Genomic DNA, 22,509 nt, shown 5'->3' with positions numbered 1-22,509 from the left:
ACATCGCGCTCCCCACTTCCTCCTGTCCCCACCCCAGGGCGAGTGTCGAAACTTTGTAAAGGTGCTGCTCCTTCGGGACGAGTCCACGCTCTTTGTGTGCGGTTCCAACGCCTTCAACCCGGTGTGCGCCAACTACAGCGTGAGTCTTAAGACTCCCTGCGCCCCAGGTCCAACCTCCAGGCCTCTGCTCGCCCGACCTCTGCTGGCCATGACTTTTCCCCAGGCCATGTCACCTCCTCCAGGAAGCCTTCCTGGATATACTCTCCCTGCCTCCTGCCCCTGAGCTCAAGAGGAGTCACTGCTGTCCAAACAAGGCCTGTACAGGGTGCCAGGGAAGCCATAGCTACTTAGACAATGAGCCAGTTGCAGGTCTAACTAGAGATCGACTCTTAAACCCATTTACAGATCAGTAAACTGAGGCCCTGAGAGATTAAGTGAGTGGCCAAGGTCACACAGTAATCCATGGTGGACCAGGATTCCCCCTAGAGTGGGGGGCTGAGGGAGCCAGGGGCTGCTAGGCGGGGTCAGGAGATCTGTCACTCAGCCCCCATGGTCCCTGCAGATAGACACCCTGCAGCCCGTGGGAGACAGCATCAGTGGTATGGCCCGCTGCCCGTACGACCCCAAGCACGCCAATGTTGCCCTCTTCTCTGGTAAGTACCCCCCCAACCTCCATCTGATCAGCCCCAGCCAGAGGCAAGACCTAGCGTTTTCTACTCCAGCGTCTGGGTCATTTAGAAGGCAGCTGGATGGCCACTCATCCCAGCTGTGACGTGGGCAGACTCTTAGCCCAGGTTTGGGGCTCAGCTGGGATTGAGGCTCAGCAGGGCTCGGGGCTTAGCCAGGGTCAGGGGCTCAGTTAAGGTCAGGGCTTGGATGGAGGTGGGGCTGGGATGGGATCAGGGCTCAGCCTGGAGACAGGGGCTCCCCTAGGCTCAGGGTTCAGTCTCAGAAAATCGAGTTTCGACCCACCCAGCCCCTGGCCTCTGCGGTCTCATCTCTTGCCTGCCTTCTCCACCCACCCCATCCAGACGGGATGCTCTTCACAGCTACTGTTACCGACTTCCTTGCCATTGACGCTGTCATCTACCGCAGCCTCGGGGACAGGCCCACCCTGCGCACCGTGAAACACGACTCCAAGTGGTTCAAAGGTGAGACCAGGAAGAGCAGTGGGCCCAGACCTGGCAGGGCCCAGAACCTGACGTTTATCAAGTCCCCCCACCAGAATAAGAGTCCCAGAGGAGCTTGGTGGGAGGATTTCCACCACATCTTTGGAATCTGTTGGCCTTTTTGAAGGCTGGAAAGCTAGAGGAACAAGTTTAGTTGGATCTAAAGTAGAACCTGCTGGAAGTGGGTGGCTTAGAAGCCCAAAATGGAACCACAGAAAAGATACAGCAAGACTCAGCTCTTCAACGCATGAGGGAGGAAGATAACAAAAAATAGTTGATGTTGCCATTTGCAGCAAGAGACACAGCGATTTTAGGCTCTTCTGACCTCCCTTCCCCTGCAAAAAACCAAACTTTGAGTCTGTTTCATTTTGCCTGGGTAACCAGCCTAGGTCCCCCCTTCACCATAAAAGCCAGTGAGTTCTTAGCCCCAGAAATCCCCTTTGTCATGTCAGGGGCTGAGTTCTGACCCCTCCTCTCCTGCAGAGCCTTACTTTGTCCATGCGGTGGAGTGGGGCAGCCATGTCTACTTCTTCTTCCGGGAGATCGCGATGGAGTTTAACTACCTGGAGAAGGTGAGGCCAGTGCAGTGGGGCATGGAGTTGAGAGGCTGTGATCATGCAAAGTAGAGGGGGCAGAGGTGGATCCATGAATGCCTACATGGGGCAAGAGGGTCCTGCCCTCCATTTCTGGTTCCCAGGGCCTCCCTTCCAGCCATGATCAGGCCCCGAGCCTGAAGGCATCTACAGAGCAGCCGTGGAGCACTCAGTCCTGACGACGGACATGAGTTGGAAGTCAGATACACCTGGTGCCGTTGCTGTTCACCTGTCCACCCACCCAGCCACAATCACTTATCCATCCTTCATCCCCTGTCCATCCGTCTACCTGTTCACCCTCCCACTTACCCATCTGCCTGTTTTTCAGCCCACCCACACTTTCATGAATCCATTAATCCATCTACTCATCCACCCACTACCCATCCATCCATCCATGCAGTTATCCATCTGTCCACGCATCCATCCACCCATCAGTTCATCCAACCACCCTTCCATCCTATCCGTCCATGAGTCTATCCCTCAGTCCGTCCATCTAGCCATCATCTATCCATCCATCTGCCAATCCATTCATCCATCCGTCCATCCCATCCACCCATCCATGCACCCACCCATCCATCCATTTATCTACCCATCCATCCATCCATCCATCCCTCCATCCCTCCATCCCATCCATCCGCCAATCCATCCACCCATCCATTCATCCATCTACCTGTCCAGCCACTCATCCATCCATCATTCATCTATCCATCCATCTGCCAATCCATCCACCCATCCATTCGTCCATCCACCCTTCCATCCCATGCATCTATCCATCTCATCCACCCACTCATCATCTATGCACCCACTTATCTATCCATCCATTTATCTGCCCCTCTACCCACACACCCATCCATCCATCTATCCATCCATCCATCCATCCATCCATCTATCCATCCATCCATCCATCCATCCATCCACCCATCCATCCACTCACCCATCCAACCATACACCCACCCAACTCACCAATCCATCCATCCATCCACTCACCCATCCAACCATCCACCCACCCAACTCATCCATCCATCCATCCATCCATCCATCCATCCATCCATCCACCCACTCATCCACTCACCCATCCAACCATCCACCCACCCAACTCATCCATCCATCCATCCATCTATCCATCCATCCATCCACTCATCCACTCACCCATCCAACCATCCACCCACCCAACTCACCAATCCATCCATCCATCCATCCATCCACTCACCCATCCAACCATCCACCCACCCAACTCATCCATCCATCCATCCATCCCATTCATCTGCCAGTCCATCCACCCATCCATTCATCCATCTACCTATCCAACCACCCATCCATCCATCCATCATTCATCTGTCCATCTATCTGCCAATCTATCCACCCATCCATTCACCCTTCCATCCCATCCATCCATCCACCCACTCACCCATCCATCCATCCACCCACTCACCCATCCTACCATCCACCCACCCAACTCACCAATCCATCCATCCATCCAACCATCATCCACTCACCCATCCAACCATCCACCCACCCAACTCACCCATTCATCCATCCATCCATCCATCCATCCACACATCCATCCATCCGCCAATCCATCCAGCCATCCATTCATCCATCCACCCTTCCATCCCATCCATCCATCCATCCATCCACACATCCATCCATCCGCCAATCCATCCAGCCATCCATTCATCCATCCACCCTTCCATCCCGTCCATCCACCCTTCCATCCCATCCATCCATCCATCTCATCCACCCACTCATCATCTATGCACCCACCCATCTATTCATCCATTTATCTGCCCATCCACCTACACATCCATCCATCCATCCATCCATCCATCCATCATTCATCCATCCATCCATCCACCCATCCATTCATCAATCTACCTATCCAACCACCCATCCATCCATCCATCATTCATCTGTCCATCCATCTGCCAATCCATCCACCATCCATTCATCCATCCACCCTTCCATCCCATGCATCCATCCATCTCATCCACACACTCATCATCTATGCACCCACCCATCTATCCATCCATTTATCTGCCCATTCACCCACACACCCATCCATCCACCCACCCACTCACTGATCCAACCATCCACTCACCCAACTCACCCATCCTTCCTTCCTTCCTTCCTTCCATCCACCCACCCATCCATCCATCCATCCATCCATCCATCCATCCATCCATCCATCCACCCACTTATCCATCCATTCATTCATGCACTTATTCACCTATCCATGCATCCGTCCATCCATTCACCTAGCTTTCTCTCCATCCATCTGTTCATCCATCCACCCACCCATCCATCTACTTATCTACCAACTGCCTAATTACCTTGTCCTCTGTCATCATCTCCTCCATTATCATCCTTTTTTTTTTTTTTTTTTTTTTTGAGACGGAGTCTCACGCTGTTGCCCAGGCTGGAGTGCAGTGGCGCGATCTTGGCTCACTGCAAGCTCTGCCTCCCGGGTTCCCGCCATTCTCCTGCCTCAGCCTCCTGAGTAGCTGGGACTACAGGCGCCCGCCACCGCGCCCGGCTAATTTTTTGTATTTTTAGTAGAGACGGGGTTTCACTGTGGTCTCGATCTCCTGACCTTGTGATCCGCCCGCCTCGGCCTCCCAAAGTGCTGGGATTACAGGCTTGAGCCACCGCGCCCGGCCCTATCATCCTTTTTCAGACGTATTCATTTATCCATCCACCCACTCATCCCTCTATTGTAATCATCCATCCATCTATTCATCCACTCATCCATCCATCCAGGCATCCTGTGCTGAAGTGCACAGACTGCCACTAACTACTATTGGGACCTTGGCCAGTCCCTTCCTTTTATCCGTACCTCTTATCAGTTTCCCCATATGTACGATGGGGGGATATCAGTAGGCAGCCCTCAGAAAGAGTGTAAGAGATGTGAGAATAAAACATTTCTTCACGGAAGCAGTGATGATTACGGTTGTCACTGTTGCTATTATCATCACTGACATTCCCACTGGGGATTTCTGCAAGGGAAGCCGGTGCCCAGAGAGGAACGGTGACTGGCCGGGGTCCCACCAGAGCCAGGGTCAGACTCCTCCATCCCGGCTTGGGTGGTGGGTGGTACAGCCTGTGAGCAGCCCTTCCTGGGACACAGAGCTCAGGCCTCCGTCTGTCCACTGTCACGCCCAGGTGGTGGTGTCCCGCGTGGCCCGAGTGTGCAAGAACGACGTGGGAGGCTCCCCCCGCGTGCTGGAGAAGCAGTGGACGTCCTTCCTGAAGGCGCGGCTCAACTGCTCTGTGCCCGGGGACTCTCACTTCTACTTCAACGTGCTGCAGGCTGTCACAAGTGTGGTCAGCCTCGGGGGCCGGCCCGTGGTCCTGGCTGTGTTTTCCACGCCCAGCAACAGGTCAGCGCCCACCAATGGGAGCGAACTGGGAGCATTTGGTAGGCATGGGTAGAGAGGGCTTGCATTCACTCCTCAGATATGCCCAGGGTCCTAGGTTGGGCACCACTGGATTAGACCCCTGAGAGGCCTCGGCCCCAGGCTGGGGTGAGACAAGCTGACAATGACCCTCTAAGTCCCTTTGGTCAGAACTGGGCCAGAGATATCCTCATCCTCTGCCTTTGGGGAGAGGAGCAGGGAGGGCTTCCTGGAGGAGGGGACATTGGAGCTAGGCTTCAGGTGTGAGATGGAGGAAGAGGGAAGGGTGTTCAAAGTTGGAGAAACAGCACATGCAAAGGTCCTGAGGCTGCAGTGAGTTCAGTATATTTAAGGAATCTCGAGAGGGCCTGTGTGGGAAGGGAACCAGGGGAGAATGGACAACACGAGGGCAGGGAAGTGATGGGACGGATCAGGCAAGGCCTTGTGAGCTGCAGGCAGAAACCTGGGCTTTTTCCTGAGAGCACTGGGAGTCATGGAAGAGTGAAGAGCAAGAGGGATGAGATCAGATTTGCATTTTTGTTTGTTTGTTTGTTTTTGAGACGAGTCTCGCTCTGTCGCCCAGGCTGGAGTGCAATGGCACTATCTCGGCTCACTGCAACCTCCGCCTCCCGGGTTCAAGCATTTCTCTGCCTCAGCCTCCCAAGTGGCTGGGATTACAGGCACCTACCACCACTCCTGGCTAACTTTTTTTCTATTTTTAGTAGAGATGGGGTTTCACCATCTTGGCCAGGCTGGTCTTGAACTCCTAACCTTGTGATCCACCCGCCTCGGCCTCCCAAAGTGCTGGGATTACAGGCGTGAGCCCCCGCACCCGGCGATTTGGTTTTTTTTTTTTGAGACGGAGTTTCACTCTTGTTGCCCAGGCTGGAGTGCAGTGGTACGATCTTGGCTCACCACAACCTCTGCCTCCCCAGTTCAAGCAGTTCTCCTGCTTCAGCCTCCTGAGTAGCTGGGATTACTGGCGCATGCCACCATGCCCGGCTTATTTTGTATTCTTAGTAGAGACGGGGTTTCTCCACTTTGGTCAGGCTGGTCTCAAACTCCTGACCTCGTGATCCACCCTCCATGACCTCCCAAAGTGCTGGAATTACAGACGTGGGCCACCGTACCCGGCCCAGATTTTCGTTTTTAAAAAGCCTGCTTGTGGGCCGGGCACAGTGGCTCATGCCTGTAATCCCAGCACTTTGAGAGGCTGAGGAGGGCAGATCACTTGAGGTCAGGAGTTTGAAACCAGCCTGGCCAACATGGTGAAACCCCGTCTCTACTAAAAATACAAAAATTGGCTGGGTGTGGTGGCAGGCACCTGTAATTCCAGCTACTTGGGAGGCTGAGGCAGGAGAATTGCTTGAAGCCGGGTGGTGTAGGTTACAGTGACCCGAGATCACACCACTGCACTCCAGCCTGGGCGACAGAGCAAGACTGGGTCTCAAAAAAAGAAAAAGCTTGCTGGGGAATGGGTTCTAACAGTGGCAGTGGGGAGGCAGGACATCCAATGAAACAGGGATGGGGGCCTGGACAGGGGGCGGCCTCGTAGACCCTGAACTGTGGTCCAATCTGAGATGTTACTTAGACCCTGAACTGTGGTCCAATCTGAGATGTTACTTAGACCCTGAACTGTGGTCCAATCTGAGATGTTACTTAGACCCTGAACTGTGGTCCAATCATCTGAGATGTTACTTAGACCCTGAACTGTGGTCCAATCTGAGATGTTACTTAGACCCTGAACTGTGGTCCAATCATCTGAGATGTTACTTAGACCCTGAACTGTGGTCCAATCATCTGAGATGTTACTTAGGAGGAACGGCTGCATTTGACAGATGCGGGAGGGACACGGGATCTCTCTGGCGCAGGAAGACTGAAGATTCGCTGGATCCTGCAGACAGAGGTTCCTGCATGTGATTGTCTGAGATGGGGCCTCCCACTGGGCTCACCAAATTCTTTCATCCCAACCCCTCAGCATCCCTGGCTCGGCTGTCTGCGCCTTTGACATGACACAGGTGGCGGCTGTGTTTGAAGGCCGCTTCCGAGAGCAGAAGTCCCCCGAGTCCATCTGGACGCCGGTGCCGGAGGATCAGGTGCCTCGACCCCGGTGAGAATCCCCCCCATCCTGAGTCACGTGCCCAGATGAGGTCCTGATCCCCAGGGCCGGGGACTGAGGCTTCCAGGTGGTTATTTAGCTGATGCTGAGTTCAGCTGTACCCATTATGCAAATAGGAAAAACTGAGGCTGGGCGCGGTGGCTCACGCCTGTAATCCCAGCACTCTGGGAGGCTGAGGTGGGCGGATCACCTGAGGTTAAGGGTTTCAGACCAGCCTGACCAACGTGACGAAACCCTGTCTATACTAAAAATACAAAAATTAGCTGGGCGTGGTGGCACTATGCCTGTAATGCCAGCCACTCGGGTGGCTGAGGAGGAGAATCGCTTGAACTCAGGAGGTGGAGGTTGCAGTGAGCCAAAGCACTCCAGCCTGGGCGACAGATTGAGATTCCATCTCAAAAAAAAAAAAAGAAAAAAAAACTGAGGGCCGTTGGGCAAAGCAATGGGTACCCCTGGTGAACCAGTCCCCTTTATGAGGACCTTTGCGTTCTTCCTGACCACACCCTTTGCCACCCCCAGGCCTGGGTGCTGCGCAGCCCCCGGGATGCAGTACAATGCCTCCAGCGCCCTGCCGGACGACATCCTAAACTTTGTCAAGACCCACCCTCTGATGGACGAGGCGGTGCCCTCGCTGGGCCACGCGCCCTGGATCGTGCGGACCCTGATGAGGTCAGTCCTGGAGGGGCACGGCGTGGCGAGGGGAGAGAGGATGCAGATGCTCAACACAGCTGAGCCCATGGCTGCCGGCGCTGCCCAGAGAGCTGGAGACAGAGACACAGACAGAGAGGGAAAGATGGAGAGACACTAGGAGAGAGATAGAGAATAAAGAGATAGAGAGGCATCAAGAGGTGACAGGCAGGGTGCCAGGCACAGTGGCTCATGCTTGTAATCCCAGCACTTTGGGAGGCCGAGGCGGCCAGATCACCTAAGGCCAGGAGTTTGAGACCACCCTGGCCAACATGGAGAAACCTCGTCTCTACTTAAAATACAAAAATTAGCCAGGCGTGGTGGCAGGTGCCTGTAGTCCCAGCTACTCGGGAGGCCGAGGCAGGAGAATCACTTGAACCCAGTGAGCCAAGATCATGCCACTGCACTCCAACCTTGGGCCAGCGGGAGACTACGTCTCAAAAAAAAAAAAAAGAGGTAGACAGACAGACAGACAGACACACACTAGGAGAACAAAGGAGGAGAGAGACAGAGACAAGGAGAGAGACAATCAGAGATAGACACCCAAAGAGACAGACAGGGAAGAGACACAGAGAGAGAAAGAGACTAAAAGGTACACAGACATACATACACATCAGGAGAAAGGGGGGCCGGGCACAGTGGCCCACGCCTGTAATCCCAGCACTTTGGGAGGCCGAGGTGGGAGGATCACTTGAGGTCAGGAGTTTGAAACCAGCCTGGCCAAATGGTGAAACCCTGTCTCTACTAAAAATACAAAAATAATCAGCTGGGTGTGGTGGCGGGCGCCTGTAGTCCCAGCTACTTGGGAGGCTGAGGCGGGAGAATCGCTTGAACCCAGGAGGCAGAGGATGCAGTGAGCCGAGATCGCGTCACTGCACTACAGCCTGGGCGACAGAGCGAGACTCTGTCTCAAGAAAACAAAACAAGGCCGGGCGCGGTGGCTCAAGCCTGTAATCCCAGCACTTTGGGAGGCCGAGACGGGCAGATCACGAGGTCAGGAGATCGAGACCATCCTGGCTAACACGGTGAAACCCCGTCTCTACTAAAAATACAAGAAAATTAGCCGGGCGAGGTGGCGGGCGCCTGTAGTCCCAGCTACTTGGGAGGCTGAGGCAGGAGAATGGCATGAACCCGGCGGGGCGGAGCTTGCAGTGAGCCGAGATCGCGCCACTGCACTCCAGCCTGGGGCACAGAGCAAGACTCCGTCTCAAAAACAAAACAAAACAAAACAAAACAAAACAAAACAAAAATTGGCCAGGCGTGATGGCACGCACCTATAGTCCCCGCTACTCAGGAGGCTGACGTAAGAGAATCGCTTGAACCTGGGAGGCGGAGGTTGCAGTGAGCTGAGATTGTGCCACTGCACTCCAGCCTGGGCGACAGAACGAGACTCTGTCTCAACAAAAGCGACAAGGCCAAGTAGAGTCTGGTTTGGGGTTATGTTTCTGGCGAGTGTGCCCACGTGCCTGTGTGATCACCCATGTCTCCGGCATCCATGCACACACGCATTTGTTGCTGTCACGTGGTGTGTCACTGTGTGCACCCGTGTAACCATGCCCATGCCCGTGTTGGTGGCAGGTGGTGGCTGGAGGACCCCTGGGGGATATGGGGCCAGCCTGACCCTCCCCTGCCCTGTCCCCCAGGCACCAGCTGACTCGAGTGGCTGTGGACGTGGGAGCCGGCCCCTGGGGCAACCAGACTGTTGTCTTCCTGGGTTCTGAGGCAGGGACCGTCCTCAAGTTCCTCGTCCGGCCCAACGCCAGTACCTCAGGGACATCTGGGCTCAGTGTCTTCCTGGAAGAGTTTGAGACCTACCGGCCAGACAGGTGGGTCCAGGCAAAGACGGGGAGGGGTCGCCAGCAGGAGGGGAGATGGGCTGAGTTGCCCTCAGCCTCACCACTCTGCTTGTCCCCAGGTGTGGACGGCCGGGCGGTGGCGAGACAGGGCAGCGGCTGCTGAGCTTGGAGCTGGACGCAGCTTCAGGGGGCCTGCTGGCTGCCTTCCCCCGCTGCGTGGTCCGAGTGCCCGTGGCTCGCTGCCAGCAGTACTCTGGGTGTATGAAGTGAGTGTCTACCCCAGGCCCGCCATGGGCAGGAAATGAGGGAGGATGGGCACAGGGAGGGAGAGCTGGGTTCCAATCAACAGCCCAACAACATCCTAGTCATTGAGCTGGGCAGAGGGCACGGCCCATGCAAGGCCCAGGGGCAGGACCACGCCTGGTGTGTTGGAAGAACAGTGAGGTGGCCGGTGTGGCTGCAGCAGAATGAGCAAGGGGGAGAGAGGGAGGAGGGGAGGACGGGGAGGGGATGGGAGGGGACGGGGAGGTTTGTGCAGAGCTTTGTGGGCCTCAGGGAGGACTTGGGCTTTGACCTCGAGGGAGGTGGGAGCCATGTAGGGTTGCAGGCAGAGGAGGAACTGGCCGTGACTCCGGTGCTTACAGGTGCCTCTGGTGGCTGCTCCAGGAGGAGACTGCAGGGGAAGGAGAACCAGGGACCACGGCGGAGGCTGTTTCCCTGTCTCTAAAATGGGAGGAAAGCTAGGATGCATGCCAGTGCTGGCGCACGCCTGGGCTCCGTGTGAGCCGTCAGTGCAGAGGACCCTGCCTCCTGCCCACCGTTATCGCCACGATGACCCAGTGGCTCCAAGTCCAAGGGCACAGCCTCTGGCACGAGGCCTGGCCTCCCATCTCAGCTCTGCCGCTTGGGCAGACGTTTACTTTCTGGAGCCTCAGTTCACTTACCTGTAAAATGGGGAGTGAACAGTGTCCTGCACACGGGTTTGTTCTAAGGACTCCAGGAGTTGCTATTAAGAGGAGGGACTGGGCTTCATAGCTCACGCCTGTCGTCCCGGCACTTTGGAAGGCCAAGGCAGGAGGACTGCTGCTTGAGCCCAGGAGTTCGAGACCAGTCTGGGCAACACAGCATAGTGAGACCCTGTCTCTAAAAAAAAAAAAGTCAGCAGGGCGTGGTGGCACACATCTGTGGTCCCAACTACTCAGAAAGCTGAGGCAGGAGGATCACTTGAGCCTGGGAGGTTGAGGCTGCAGTGAACTATGATCATGCCACTGTACTCCAGCCTGAGTGACAGAGCATGACCCTGTCTCTTAAAAAAAAAATTAAATTTTAATTTAAAAAAAATTTTTTTTTTTTTTTTTTTTTTTTTGAGACAGAGTCTCGCTCTGTTGCCCAGGCTGGAGTGCAGTGGCCAGATCTCAGCTCACTGCAAGCTCCACCTCCCAGGTTCACGCCATTCTCCTGCCTCAGCCTCCCAAGTAGCTGGGACTACAGGCGCCTGCCACCTCGCCCGGCTAGTTTTTTGTATTTTTTAGTAGAGACGGGGTTTCATCGTGTTAGCCAGGATGGTCTCGATCTCCTGACCTCGTGATCCACCCGTCTCGGCCTCCCAAAGTGCTGGGATTACAGGCTTGAGCCACCGTGCCCGGCCAAAAAAAAATTTTTTTAATTTAAAAATTAAAAAAACGCCAGGCATGGTGGCTCGCACCTGTAATCCCACTACTTTGGGAGTCTGAGGCGGATGGATCACCTGAGGTCAGGAGTTCCAGACCAGCATGGCCAACCTGGTGAAACCCTGACTCTACTAAAAATGCAAAGATTAGCCAGGTATGGTGGTATGTGCCTGTAATCCCTGCTACCTGGGAGGCTGAGGCAGCAGAATTGCTTGAACCTGGGAGGCAGAGGTTGCAGTGAACCAAGATGCTGCCACTACACTCCAGCCTGGGCAACAAGAGTGAAATTCCGTCTCAAAAATAAATAAATAAATAAAATAAAAATAAAGAGGCAGGTGCTTGGAACAGGGCCCACAGGTCACCATCACCATTGAGGCTGTGTGAGTGACTTGGACACTTGTCCCATTCGGTCCCTGGTCTGCTCTAGGAACTGTATCGGCAGTCAGGACCCCTACTGCGGGTGGGCCCCAGATGGCTCCTGCATCTTCCTCAGCCCAGGCACCAGGTACTGTGGGAGAGGGAGGTGGGTGGAGGGTGTGTCAGACCCGCCCATGATCCAGGATCCCCTGGATCTCTGACTGTGAAAGGGGCCTCTGCTGACGGTGCCTCCTCTCCCCATTAGAGCCACCTTTGAGCAGGACGTGTCCGGGGCCAGCACCTCAGGCTTAGGGGACTGCACAGGTGAGTTGGGAGAATGGCAGGCTAAGACCCCCTCCCCCACTACCATGGGGGAGGGGAGGGAGGAGGCTACAGGACCCTCGAATCCTCTGGGAGGTGGGTGGGGAAACTGGACTCCATCAGAGCTTTAGAAAGGCATGGAAAGGTCTTTCTATGCCTTTCTAAAGGTTATTGGGGAGGGAGATAGGGGAAGAACAGAGACCCCAGAAGACAGACACACCAAGAAACAGGCTTTGACAAGGACGAAGAGATAACAGAAGGCAGACAGACGAACTTCAATAGGACAGAAGGGGCCAGGCGGTGGCAACTCCTGCCTATAATCCCAGCATTCTGAGTGGCCAAGACAGGAGGGTCACTTGAGGTCAGGAGTTCGAGACCAGCCTGGGCAACATAGTGAAACCCTGTCTCTAAAAAACCCAAAAATAATCCAGACGTGGCAGTGCATGCCTGTAGTCCCAGCTACTCGGGAGGCTGAGGCAGGAGGATCGCTTGAGCCAGGGAGGTGGAGGCTGCAATGAACTGTGGTCAGGCCACTGCACTCCAGCTTGGGCAACAGAGCAAGAATCTGTCTTTTTTTTTTTTTTTTTTTGAGACAGAGTTTTACTCTGTCACCCAGGCTAGAGTACAGTGGTGTGATCTCAGCTCACTGCAACCTCCATCTCCTGGGTTCAGTTGACTTGTTGGCCAGGCTGGTCTCAAACTCCTGACGTCAGGTGATCTGCCCGCCTCAGCCTCCCAAAATGCTGGGATTATAGGTGTGAGCCACCGTGCCTGGCCGAGATCCTGTCTTTAATAAAACAGAAGTATCTGGAGGCAGGGTCGCACTGAGCTGCACCACTGCACTGCAGCCTGGGGGACTCTGTCTCAAAACAAAAACAAAAAAATTTAAAAATAAAACAATTAGGCCAGGTGAGGTGGCTCATGTCTATAATCCCAGCACTTTGGGAGGCAGAGGTGGGCGGATCACGAGATCAGGAGTTTGAGACCAGCCTGGCCAACATGGTGAAACCCTGTCTCTACTAAAAATACAAAAATTAGCTGGGTCCACATGGTGGCGTACACCTGTAGTCCCAGCTACTCTAGAGGCTAAGGCAGGAGAATCACTTGAACCTGGGAGGTGGAGGTTGCAAAGAGTCGAGATCACCCCACTGCACTCCAGCCTGGCACACAAAGTAAGACTCCATCTAAAAAAATAATAAAAAGGCCGGGCACAGTGGCTCACGCCTGTAATCCCAGCACTTTGGGAGGCCGAGGTGGGCGGATCATGGGGTCAGGAGATCGAGACCATCTTGGCTAACACGATGAAACCCCATCTCTACTAAAAATACAAAAAATTAGCCTGGTGCGGTGGCGCCTGTGGTCCTAGCTACTCGGGAGGCTGAGGCAGGAGAATGGCGTGAACCCGGGAGGCGGAGCTTGCAGTGAGCAGAGATCGCATCACTGCACTCCAGCCTGGGCAACAGAGCGAGACTCCCTCTCAAAAAAAAAAATAAAATAAAATAAAAATAAAAATAAAATAATAATAACAACAAATAAAAAAAATGAAAAAGAGGACAGAGGGCCTGAGGAGGTAGGAGAGGTGCCCGGGCCCCCCCTCGGCCCCGCTAACCCCCCTGTGCTCCCCCGCTAGGACTCCTGCGGGCCAGCCTCTCAGAGGACCGCGCGGGGCTGGTGTCGGTGAACCTGCTGGTGACATCGTCGGTGGCGGCCTTCGTGGTGGGAGCCGTGGTGTCCGGCTTCAGCGTGGGCTGGTTCGTGGGCCTCCGTGAGAGGCGGGAGCTGGCCCGGCGCAAGGACAAGGAGGCCATCCTGGCGCACGGGGCGGGCGAGGCGGTGCTGAGCGTCAGCCGCCTGGGCGAGCGCAGGGCGCAGGGTCCCGGGGGCCGGGGCGGAGGCGGCGGCGCCGGGGTTCCCCCCGAGGCCCTGCTGGCGCCCCTGATGCAGAACGGCTGGGCCAAGGCCACGCTGCTGCAGGGCGGGCCCCACGACCTGGACTCGGGGCTGCTGCCCACGCCCGAGCAGACGCCGCTGCCGCAGAAGCGCCTGCCCACCCCGCACCCGCACCCCCACGCCCTGGGCCCCCGCGCCTGGGACCACGGCCACCCCCTGCTCCCCGCCTCCGCTTCGTCCTCCCTCCTACTTCTGGCGCCCTCCCGGGCCCCCGAGCAGCCCTCTGCGCCTGGGGAGCCGACCCCCGACGCCCGCCTCTATGCTGCCCGGCCCGGCCGCGCCTCCCACGGCGACTTCCCGCTCACCCCCCACGCCAGCCCGGACCGCCGGCGGGTGGTGTCGGCGCCCACGGGCCCCTTGGACCCAGCCTCAGCCGCCGATGGCCTCCCGCGGCCCTGGAGCCCGCCCCCGACGGGCAGCCTGCGGAGGCCGCCGGGCCCCCACGCCCCTCCGGCCGCCACCCTGCGCCGCACCCACACGTTCAACAGCGGCGAGGCCCGGCCTGGGGACCGCCACCGCGGCTGCCACGCCCGGCCCGGCACAGACTTGGCCCACCTCCTCCCCTATGGGGGGGCGGACAGGACTGCGCCCCCCGTGCCCTAGGCCAGGGGCCCCCCGATGCCTTGGCAGTGCCAGCCACGGGAACCAGGAGCGAGAGACGGTGCCAGAACGCCGGGGCCCGGGGCAACTCCGAGTGGGTGCTCAAGCCCCCCCCGCGACCCACCCGCGGAGTAGGGGGCCCTCTCCGCCACAAGGAAGCACAACCAGCTCGCCCTCCCCCCACCCGGGGCCGCAGGACGCTGAGACGGTTTGGGGGTGGGTGGGCGGGAGGACTTTGCTATGGATTTGAGGTTGACCTTATGCGCGTAGGTTTTGGTTTCTTTTGCAGTTTTGGTTTCTTTTGCGGTTTTCTAACCAATTGCACAACTCCGTTCTCGGGGTGGCGGCAGGCAGGGGAGGCTTGGACGCCGGTGAGGAATGGGGGGCCACAGCTGCAGACTCAAGCCCTCCCCCACCCCTGGAAAGGTCCCTCCCCGACCCAGGCCCCTGGCGTGTGTGGGTGTGCGTGCGTGTGTGTGCCGTGTTCGTGTGCAAGGGGCCGGGGAGGTGGGCGTGCGTGTGCGTGCCAGCGAGGGCTGCTGTGGGCGTGTGTGTCAGGTGGGCCACGCGTGCAGGGTGTGTGTCCACAAGCGACGATCGTGGTGCCTCCAGCGGCCTGGGCGTTGGCTGAGCCGACGCTGGGGCTTCCAGAAGGCCGGGGGCCTCCGAGGTGCCGGTTAGGAGTTTGAACCCCGCTCTGCAGAGGGAAGCGGGGACAATGCCGGGGTTTCAGGCAGGGGACACGGGGAGGGCCTGTCCAGAAGTCACATCGGCAGCAGCTGTCTAAAGGGCTTGGGGCCTGGGGGACGTTGAAGGTGGGCGGGGCCCCTCTGTAAATACGGCCCCAGGGTGGTGAGAGACTCCCATGCCACCCGTCCCCTTGTGACCTACCCCCTCTGACCTCCAGCTGACCATGCATGCCACGTGGCCGGCTGGGTCCTCCACCCTCTCTGGAGTTTGCCTCCCCCAGCCCCCTCCCCATCAATAAAACTCTGTTTACAACCACCGGCCCCCATGACTCTGGCTCTGCTCTGCCTCCTAGGGGTGGCATGGGTGGGAGGGCACCCTCAAAAGTCAAGACCAGGCCAGGTGTGGTGGCTCATGGCCTGTAATCCTGGCACTTTGGGAGGCCGAGGTGGGCGGATCACTTGAGGTCAAGAGTTCAAGATCAGCCTGGCCAACATGGCAAAACCCTGTCTCTACTAAAAATACGAAAAAATTAGCCAGGTGTGGTGGTGGGTGCCTGTAATCCCAGCTACTCGGCCGACTGAGGCAGGAGAATCGCTTGAATCTGGGAGTCAGAGGTTTCAGTGAGCTGAGGTCATACCACTGCACTCCAGCCTGGGGTGACAGAGCAAGACTATCTCAAAAAAAGAAAGAAAAGGCTGGGTCAAAACAAATCTGGGGAGCTGAGTGTGGGAACGTCTTCATCTGCATAGCAGCCAGTTTCTTTCTTTTTTTTTTTGAGACGGAGTCTCGCTCTGTCGCCCAGGCTGGAGTGCAGTGGTGTGATCTCGGCTCACTGCAGCCCCAACATCCCAGGTTCAAGTGATTCTCCTTTCTCAGCCTCTCGAGTAGCTGGGACTACAGGCACCCACCACCATGCCTGGCTAATTTTTGTAATTTTAGTAGAGATGGGGTTTCATCATATTGGTCAGGCTGGTCTTGAACTCCTGACCTCAGGTGATCTGCCCGCCTCGGCCTCCCAAAGTGCTGGGATTACAGGCGTGAGCCACCATGCCCGGCCAGCCTTATGAATTTTGTTTTAAGTGGGACAGGAAGTCACCAGAGAGTTTTAAGCAGGGATGTGATCTGATTTCATTTTAAGGGATCATTTTGTTACTGTGTCACCACATTTCACAAGCCTTCCTTTCTCTCAGCCCATGTTGATTAAGACCTACGAACGGCTGGGCTCTGGGGACAGGGCAAGGTACAAGACAGATTGAGTGCAGTGGCTCACGGCTCAGAGAGACTGAGAGGATTCCTTGAGCCCAGCAGTTCAAGACCAGCCTCCTCCTACAAAAAAAAATTTAGGCCAGGCGCGGTGGCTCAAGCCTGTAATCCCAGCACTTTGGGAGGCCGAGACGGGCGGATCACAAGGTCAGGAGATCGAGACCATCCTGGCTAACACGGCGAAACCCCGTCTCTACTAAAAACACAAAAAATTAGCCGGGCGAGGTGGCGGCGCCTGTGGTCCCAGCTACTCGGGAGGCTGAGGCAGGAGAATGGCGTGAACCCGGGAGGCGGAGCTTGCAGTGAGCTGAGATCTGGCCACTGCACTCCAGCCTGGGCGACAGAGCGAGACTCCGTCTCAAAAAAAAAAAAAAATTTAAAAATTAGCTGGGCATGGTAGCATGTGCCTGTATTCCCAGCTACTCGGGAGGCTGAAGCAGGAGAATTGCTTGAACCCAGGAGGTGGAGGTTGCAGTGAGCCGAGATCGTGCCACTGCACTCCAGCCTGGGCGACAGTGCAAGACTCGGTCTCAAAAAAAAAGAAAAGAAAAAGTCATAGGTGCAGATAAAGCTGACACATCATACCTAAATATTTAGAACTCAACAAGAATGCAAGCACTCTGTAGCCAAGTCCATGAGATGCAGCCAAAGCTGTTCTCAAAGGGAAATTTGTAGCCTCCAAATGCATTTAATAGGAAATGAGGAGGAATGGAAACAATAGCATGGATGTCAGATTCAGATGAAGAGAAAAAGGGGCAGAAAGAGCCCTCAGAGATCTGAGTTCAGCTTCATAGATGGGGAAACTGAGGCCAAGAACAGTTAAGTCACTTGCCAAAGGTTACAGAGCAAAGCTGTTTATGACAGAGCTGGAATTCAGAACCAGGTTTGGTTCCTCCCAAGCCACTGTCCAAGAACCATAGAGACTTTTGGCTTTACTCACTATTGAATTGTTTTTTTTAAATGACTTCATTTAAAAAAAGCAATATCAACATACCACGAAGTCAAGACAAGAATTTTTTTGTTCTTTTCAGTGAGCTTTCTGGTTGCTCAAGTTTATGGTAAATAACTCCTCTTGCTAAGAGCTGTCGCTATCTCCAGGAATGGTGCCTTGCAAACCTTGATCCTTGAACTCTGGGTTGGGGGAAGTGAGGATGCAACTAGAGAGACTCTTGGATGTCCCCCAAAAATCAGGAAACAAGGAAAGAAAAACCTGGGTTTTAGAAGCAGGGTCAAAAAGAGGTTGAACAGGAAACAATTTCCAGGAAGCAATTTTGTAATCCTGACCCCTCCCCTTTTCCCGCCTGGCTTAGCCTCAGCCCCTGTCAGGAACTGATGGGGGTGGGGACTTTCCCGGGGTTGGTTCCCCAGCCCCCAGTCCAGGCAGGTATAAGGCCACCTCCCCAGGCCAGGACAACCCAGAAGCAAAAGAGAAGAGCTACCATGGCCTCTTGGAGCCGACAGCGACCCGAAAGGTAGGTCCCCACACTACCTGTCCTAGGCAGGTCTGACCCACATTCCAGCTGACCCACTGAAGTCACAGGGAGCAGATACAGACCTGGAGCCTGGGACAGATCAACCTTAACTATGACAGAAAGACTGACACACAAGCCGGGCGCGGTGGCTCAAGCCTGTAATCCCAGCACTTTGGGAGGCCGAGACGGGCGGATCATGAGGTCAGGAGATCGAGACCATCCTGGCTAACCCAGTGAAACTCCGTCTCTACTAAAAAAAAAATACAAAAAACTAGCCGGGCGAGGTGGCGGGTGCCTGTAGTCCCAGCTACTCGGGAGGCTGAGGCAGGAGAATGGCATGAACCCAGGAGGCGGAGCTTGCAGTGAGCTGAGATCCGGCCACTGCACTCCAGCCTGGGCGACAGAGCGAGACTCCGTCTCAAAAAAAAAAAAAAAAAGACTGACACACACACACAGACACACACACACACACACACACACACACCCCTGCAGAAGCCCAGGTGGGCATGGGCAGGATGGAGCCAGGGGAGGCTTTTTGTTAGAGGTCTGAGGCCACAGTGACCAAGGCTGTCTAGATCATGTCTGATGGCTGCTGGGCCAGGGAAGCCCTGGAGACGGAGGGGAAGCCCCAGGCTTCCAAGGGTGCTAAATGTAAACCACCCCTTCCCAAGGCCAAATGCCCACCCTCAGACCGGGCCAAAGCAGGATACACTTTTCATGTTCAGAGGCTGCAGTGAGGTATGATCATACCAATGCCCTCCAGCCTGGGCAACCGAGCAAGACCCTGTCTCAAAAACGTGAACCTGAACATCTGTCTTCCTCCAAGCACCCAACTGGTCAAGGCTGGACAGAAAGACCAGGATCCCAGAGCAGAGAAGTCTTCATGGAAAAGAGGGCATTGGAGCTGGGGCTTTGCAGGATGAATAGGAGTTCACATCAAAACACAGAGCCAGGGAGACAAGGACTGACCCAGAAAACAAGCCAGATCAGAAGAAACTAGCAAGTTGGACTGTGAATAATTAGCAGCTCATGGGGGCTAGGCTGGTGATGGGGAAGTGTATTCATATTATGTGGGAGTTACACCCAGAAACTCAACTTTCCTAGAATTGTAATTCTCCCTGCAACAGGCGCCACTTCTGGCAGCTGTGGGGGGTGAGGGTAGAAGCTGGGAGAGGAGAAGGAAGCAACTGCCCTAGTCCAGGTAAGAGATGAGGCAGCATAGTCCAGGCTGGTAGCCGCAGAGATGGGAAGAAGTAGGCAAATTTGGGGGTGTATTTTCACCTAGCTGAGTGTATTTTCACTGTGGGTTAGTAAGCATCTTCTGTTACCGCCTGCAGCCCAGGGGGCTTTCAACCCCATCTTTCTAGAACCCTGTTCCTGCTGCTGCTATTGGCGGCCTCAGCCTGCGGGGTCACCCTGAGCCCCAAAGACTGCCAGGTGTTCCGCTCAGACCATGGCAGCTCCATCTCCTGCCAACCACCTGCCAAAATCCCCAGCTACCTGCCAGCCGACACTGTGCACCTGGCCGTGGAGTTCTTCAACCTGACCCTCCTGCCAGCCACCCTCCTCCAGGGCTCCTCTAAGCTCCAAGAATTGCACCTCTCCAGCAACAGGCTGGAAAGCCTCTCACCCGAGTTCCTGCGGCCAGTGCCGCAGCTGAGGGTGCTGGATCTAACTCGAAACTCCCTGACCGGGCTGCCCCCAGGCCTCTTCCAGGCCTCAGCCACCCTGGACACCCTGGTGTTGAAAGAAAACCAGCTGGAGGTCCTGGAGGCCTCGTGGCTGCACGGTCTGAAAGCCCTGAGGCATCTGGACCTGTCTGGGAACTGCCTCCGGAAACTGCCCCCTGGGCTGCTGGCCAACTTCACCCTCCTGCGCACCCTTGACCTTGCGGAGAACCAGTTGGAGACCTTGCCCCCTGACCTTCTGCAGGGTCCGCTGCAGTTAGAACGGCTACATCTAGAAGGCAACAAATTGCAAGAACTGGGAAAGGATCTCCTCGTGCCGCAGCCAGACCTGCGCTACCTTTTCCTGAACGGCAACAAGCTGGCCAGGGTGGCAGCCGGTGCCTTCCAGGGCCTGCGGCAGCTGGACATGCTGGACCTCTCCAATAACTCGCTGGCCAGTGTGCCCGAGGGGCTCTGGATATCCTTAGGGCAGCCAAACCGGGACATGCGGGATGGCTTTGACATCTCCAGCAACCCCTGGATCTGTGACCAGAACCTGAGCGACCTCTATCGTTGGCTTCAGGCCCAAAAAGACAAGATGTTTTCCCAGAATGACACGCGCTGTGCTGGGCCTGAAGCCATGAAGGGCCAGACGCTCCTGGCAGTGGCCGAGTCCCAGTGAGACCTGGGGCTGGGGTTGAGGGTGGGGGGTCTGGTAGAACACTGCAACCCACTTAGCAAATAATCCTGCCTTTGGCCAGGCGCGGTGGCTCACGCCTGTAATCCCAGCACTTCTGGAGGCCAAGGCGGGCGGATCACGAGGTCAAGAGATTGAGACCATCCTGGCTAACACGGTGAAACTCCATCTCTACTAAAAATACAAAAAAAATTAGCCAGATGTGGTGGCGGGCACCTGTAGTCTCAGCTACTCGGGAGGCTGAGGCAGGAGAATGGCGTGAACCGGGGAGGCGGAGCTTGCAGCGAGCAGAGATTGCGCCACTGCACTCTAGCCTGGGCAACAGAGCGAGATTCCATCTCAAAAATAAAAAATAAAAATAAAAAAACAAATAATCCTGCCTTTTACAGGTGAGACTCAGGGCTGTCCATTATGGCTGGGACCCCGTTTCACCCACACATGCTTCTAAAACACACGATGGACTTTCCTGGCCCGTGCCCAAGATGTGCCCTCTCTCTGGAATGCCGTTCCCCGTTTCCCAGATCTCTTTTTTTTTTTTTTTTTTTTTCTTTTTTTTTTTTTTTGAGACGGAGTCTCGCTCTGTCGCCTAGGCTGGAGTGCAGTGGCCAGATCTCAGCTCACTGCAAGCTCTGCCTCCCGGGTTCCCGCCATTCTCCTGCCTCAGCCTCCCGAGTAGCTGGGACCACAGGCGCCGCCACCTCGCCCGGCTAATTTTTTGTGTTTTTAGTAGAGACGGGGTTTCGCCGTGTTAGCCAGGATGGTCTCGATCTCCTGACCTTGTGATCCGCCCGTCTCGGCCTCCCAAAGTGCTGGGATTACAGGCTTGAGCCACCGCGCCCGGCCACCAGATCTCTTGATCTCTGGGTTCTCCCAGCCCCCTTGTCCTTCCCTCCGGCTGAGCCCTGGCCACACTGGGCCTGCCTTTCTCTGACTCTGTCTTCCCCAAGTCAGGGGGCTCTCTGAGTGCAGGGTCTGGTGCTGAGTCCCACTTAGCTTGGGGTCAGACCCAAGGGGTTTAATAAATAACTCTTGAAAACTGGATAGGATGAATTGGCTTTTGTTGTGTTCCTAGCATCTTCTCAAATCACCTTCCTAGGACTCCAGGGTGCAGGAGGAAAAGAGGCATGGCCCAGGCCCTGGGGTGTGGGAGGCGGTCTCCCTAGGGGGTGACAGTTGGGATCAAAGACCTGTGACTTTTCCTCTCCCTTCCCCCATCCTGGGACCTAACTGGAAATAAAACCTTGACCGTTGCCCGGGTGTCATTTTACCAGTGGATTTCTGCCAGGGCTTGTGTCCTAGGAGAAGGTTTAAGTTAAACCAGATTGCCCAGGTCTCCAAACAATTTGTCATGCCGGCCTGAGATCATCTAAGGGGGCACCTGCCCCGTGCAAGGTTGCAGGGGCGGGATGGGGCCGAAGGGATGGGCGGGGTCCCAGGCCCACCTGCTTATATGGCATTGACCATGTGGGGGCTATAGTCAGATTTGGGAGACCCTGGGGATTGGGGATATGTCCAGTTTTCGCAGCTCCCTAAAAAATGGACGTACACCCTGGTGCCGTGGCTCACACATGTAATCCCTTTGGGATTACAGCACTTTGAGAGGCTGAGGCAGGCAGATCACCCAAGGTCAGGAGTTCGATACCAGCCTGGCCAACATGGCAAAACCCCGTCTCTACTAAAATACAAAATACAAAAATTAGCCAGGCATAATGGCATGTGCCTGTCATACCAGCTACTCGGGAGGGTCAGGCACGAGAATCGCTCGAACCTGGGAGGTGGAGGTTACAGTGAGCCAAGATCGTGCCACTGCACTCCAGTCTGGGCGACAGAGTGAAACTGTGTCTCTAAATAAGTACATAAATAAATAGACCATGCCTACATCTGTGGTCATTCCAGGCACGGCAATGAACAGGCAGGGTTCTGGGGTCCAGCAGGGCTACGTTTGAATAGGACCCCTGGCCGGGCGTGGTGACTCATGCCTGTAATCCTAGCACTGTGGGAGGCCAAGACGGGTGAATCATGAAGTCAGGAGTTCAAGACCAGCCTGACCCATATGGCGAAACCCC

At 55.8% G+C, this 22,509-nt stretch overlaps 2 protein-coding genes across 6 annotated transcripts in view; both read left to right on the top strand.

Annotated features, from left to right (window-relative positions):
• Positions 1 to 15,664, top strand: part of SEMA6B (semaphorin 6B) — a 41,770-nt gene extending 26,106 nt beyond the window's left edge. For 2 of the 4 annotated variants that reach the window (XM_065535656.2, XM_065535657.2), the window contains exons 6-17: positions 38 to 139; positions 563 to 653; positions 1,032 to 1,151; positions 1,653 to 1,741; positions 4,922 to 5,139; positions 7,133 to 7,264; positions 7,793 to 7,942; positions 9,604 to 9,786; positions 9,876 to 10,024; positions 11,838 to 11,931; positions 12,049 to 12,107; positions 13,735 to 15,664. In XM_065535656.2, the coding sequence (XP_065391728.1) occupies positions 38 to 139; positions 563 to 653; positions 1,032 to 1,151; positions 1,653 to 1,741; positions 4,922 to 5,139; positions 7,133 to 7,264; positions 7,793 to 7,942; positions 9,604 to 9,786; positions 9,876 to 10,024; positions 11,838 to 11,931; positions 12,049 to 12,107; positions 13,735 to 14,657 (2,310 nt within the window). In that variant the 3' untranslated portion in view covers positions 14,658 to 15,664. The remainder of the gene's footprint in view (positions 1 to 37; positions 140 to 562; positions 654 to 1,031; positions 1,152 to 1,652; positions 1,742 to 4,921; positions 5,140 to 7,132; positions 7,265 to 7,792; positions 7,943 to 9,603; positions 9,787 to 9,875; positions 10,025 to 11,837; positions 11,932 to 12,048; positions 12,108 to 13,734) is intronic. The other 2 variants (XM_045378796.2, XM_074025434.1) reach the window with 2 other exon arrangements.
• Positions 15,665 to 18,024: 2,360 nt separating this feature from the next.
• On the top strand, positions 18,025 to 20,814 carry LRG1 (leucine rich alpha-2-glycoprotein 1). Of its 2 annotated transcripts, none has more exons than XM_005587578.5 (2): positions 18,025 to 18,079; positions 19,447 to 20,814. In XM_005587578.5, the coding sequence occupies exons 1-2, from the start codon at positions 18,048 to 18,050 to the stop codon at positions 20,426 to 20,428; spliced, it is 1,014 nt and encodes a 337-aa protein (XP_005587635.4). In that variant the 5' UTR covers positions 18,025 to 18,047; the 3' UTR covers positions 20,429 to 20,814. The 2 variants fall into 2 exon arrangements, with proteins under 2 accessions (XP_005587635.4, XP_005587634.4); XM_005587577.5 differs by having other exon boundaries at positions 19,417 to 20,814.
• Positions 20,815 to 22,509: the final 1,695 nt, after the last annotated feature.

The sequence above is a fragment of the Macaca fascicularis genome, chromosome 19 (assembly GCF_037993035.2).
Source record: "Macaca fascicularis isolate 582-1 chromosome 19, T2T-MFA8v1.1".
Classification (NCBI taxonomy): Eukaryota; Metazoa; Chordata; class Mammalia; order Primates; family Cercopithecidae; genus Macaca; species Macaca fascicularis.
The sequence above is the reverse complement of the archived record's forward strand: the minus strand, read 5'-3'. Positions and strand labels throughout refer to the sequence as shown.

Coding starts and splice junctions, on each gene's coding strand:
- LRG1 (XM_005587577.5), top strand. CDS start 18,048: ATGGCCTCTTGGAGCCGACAGCGACCCGAAAG. Junction 18,080..19,416: donor AGCCGACAGCGACCCGAAAG/GTAGGTCCCCAC, acceptor TACCGCCTGCAG/CCCAGGGGGCTTTCAACCCC.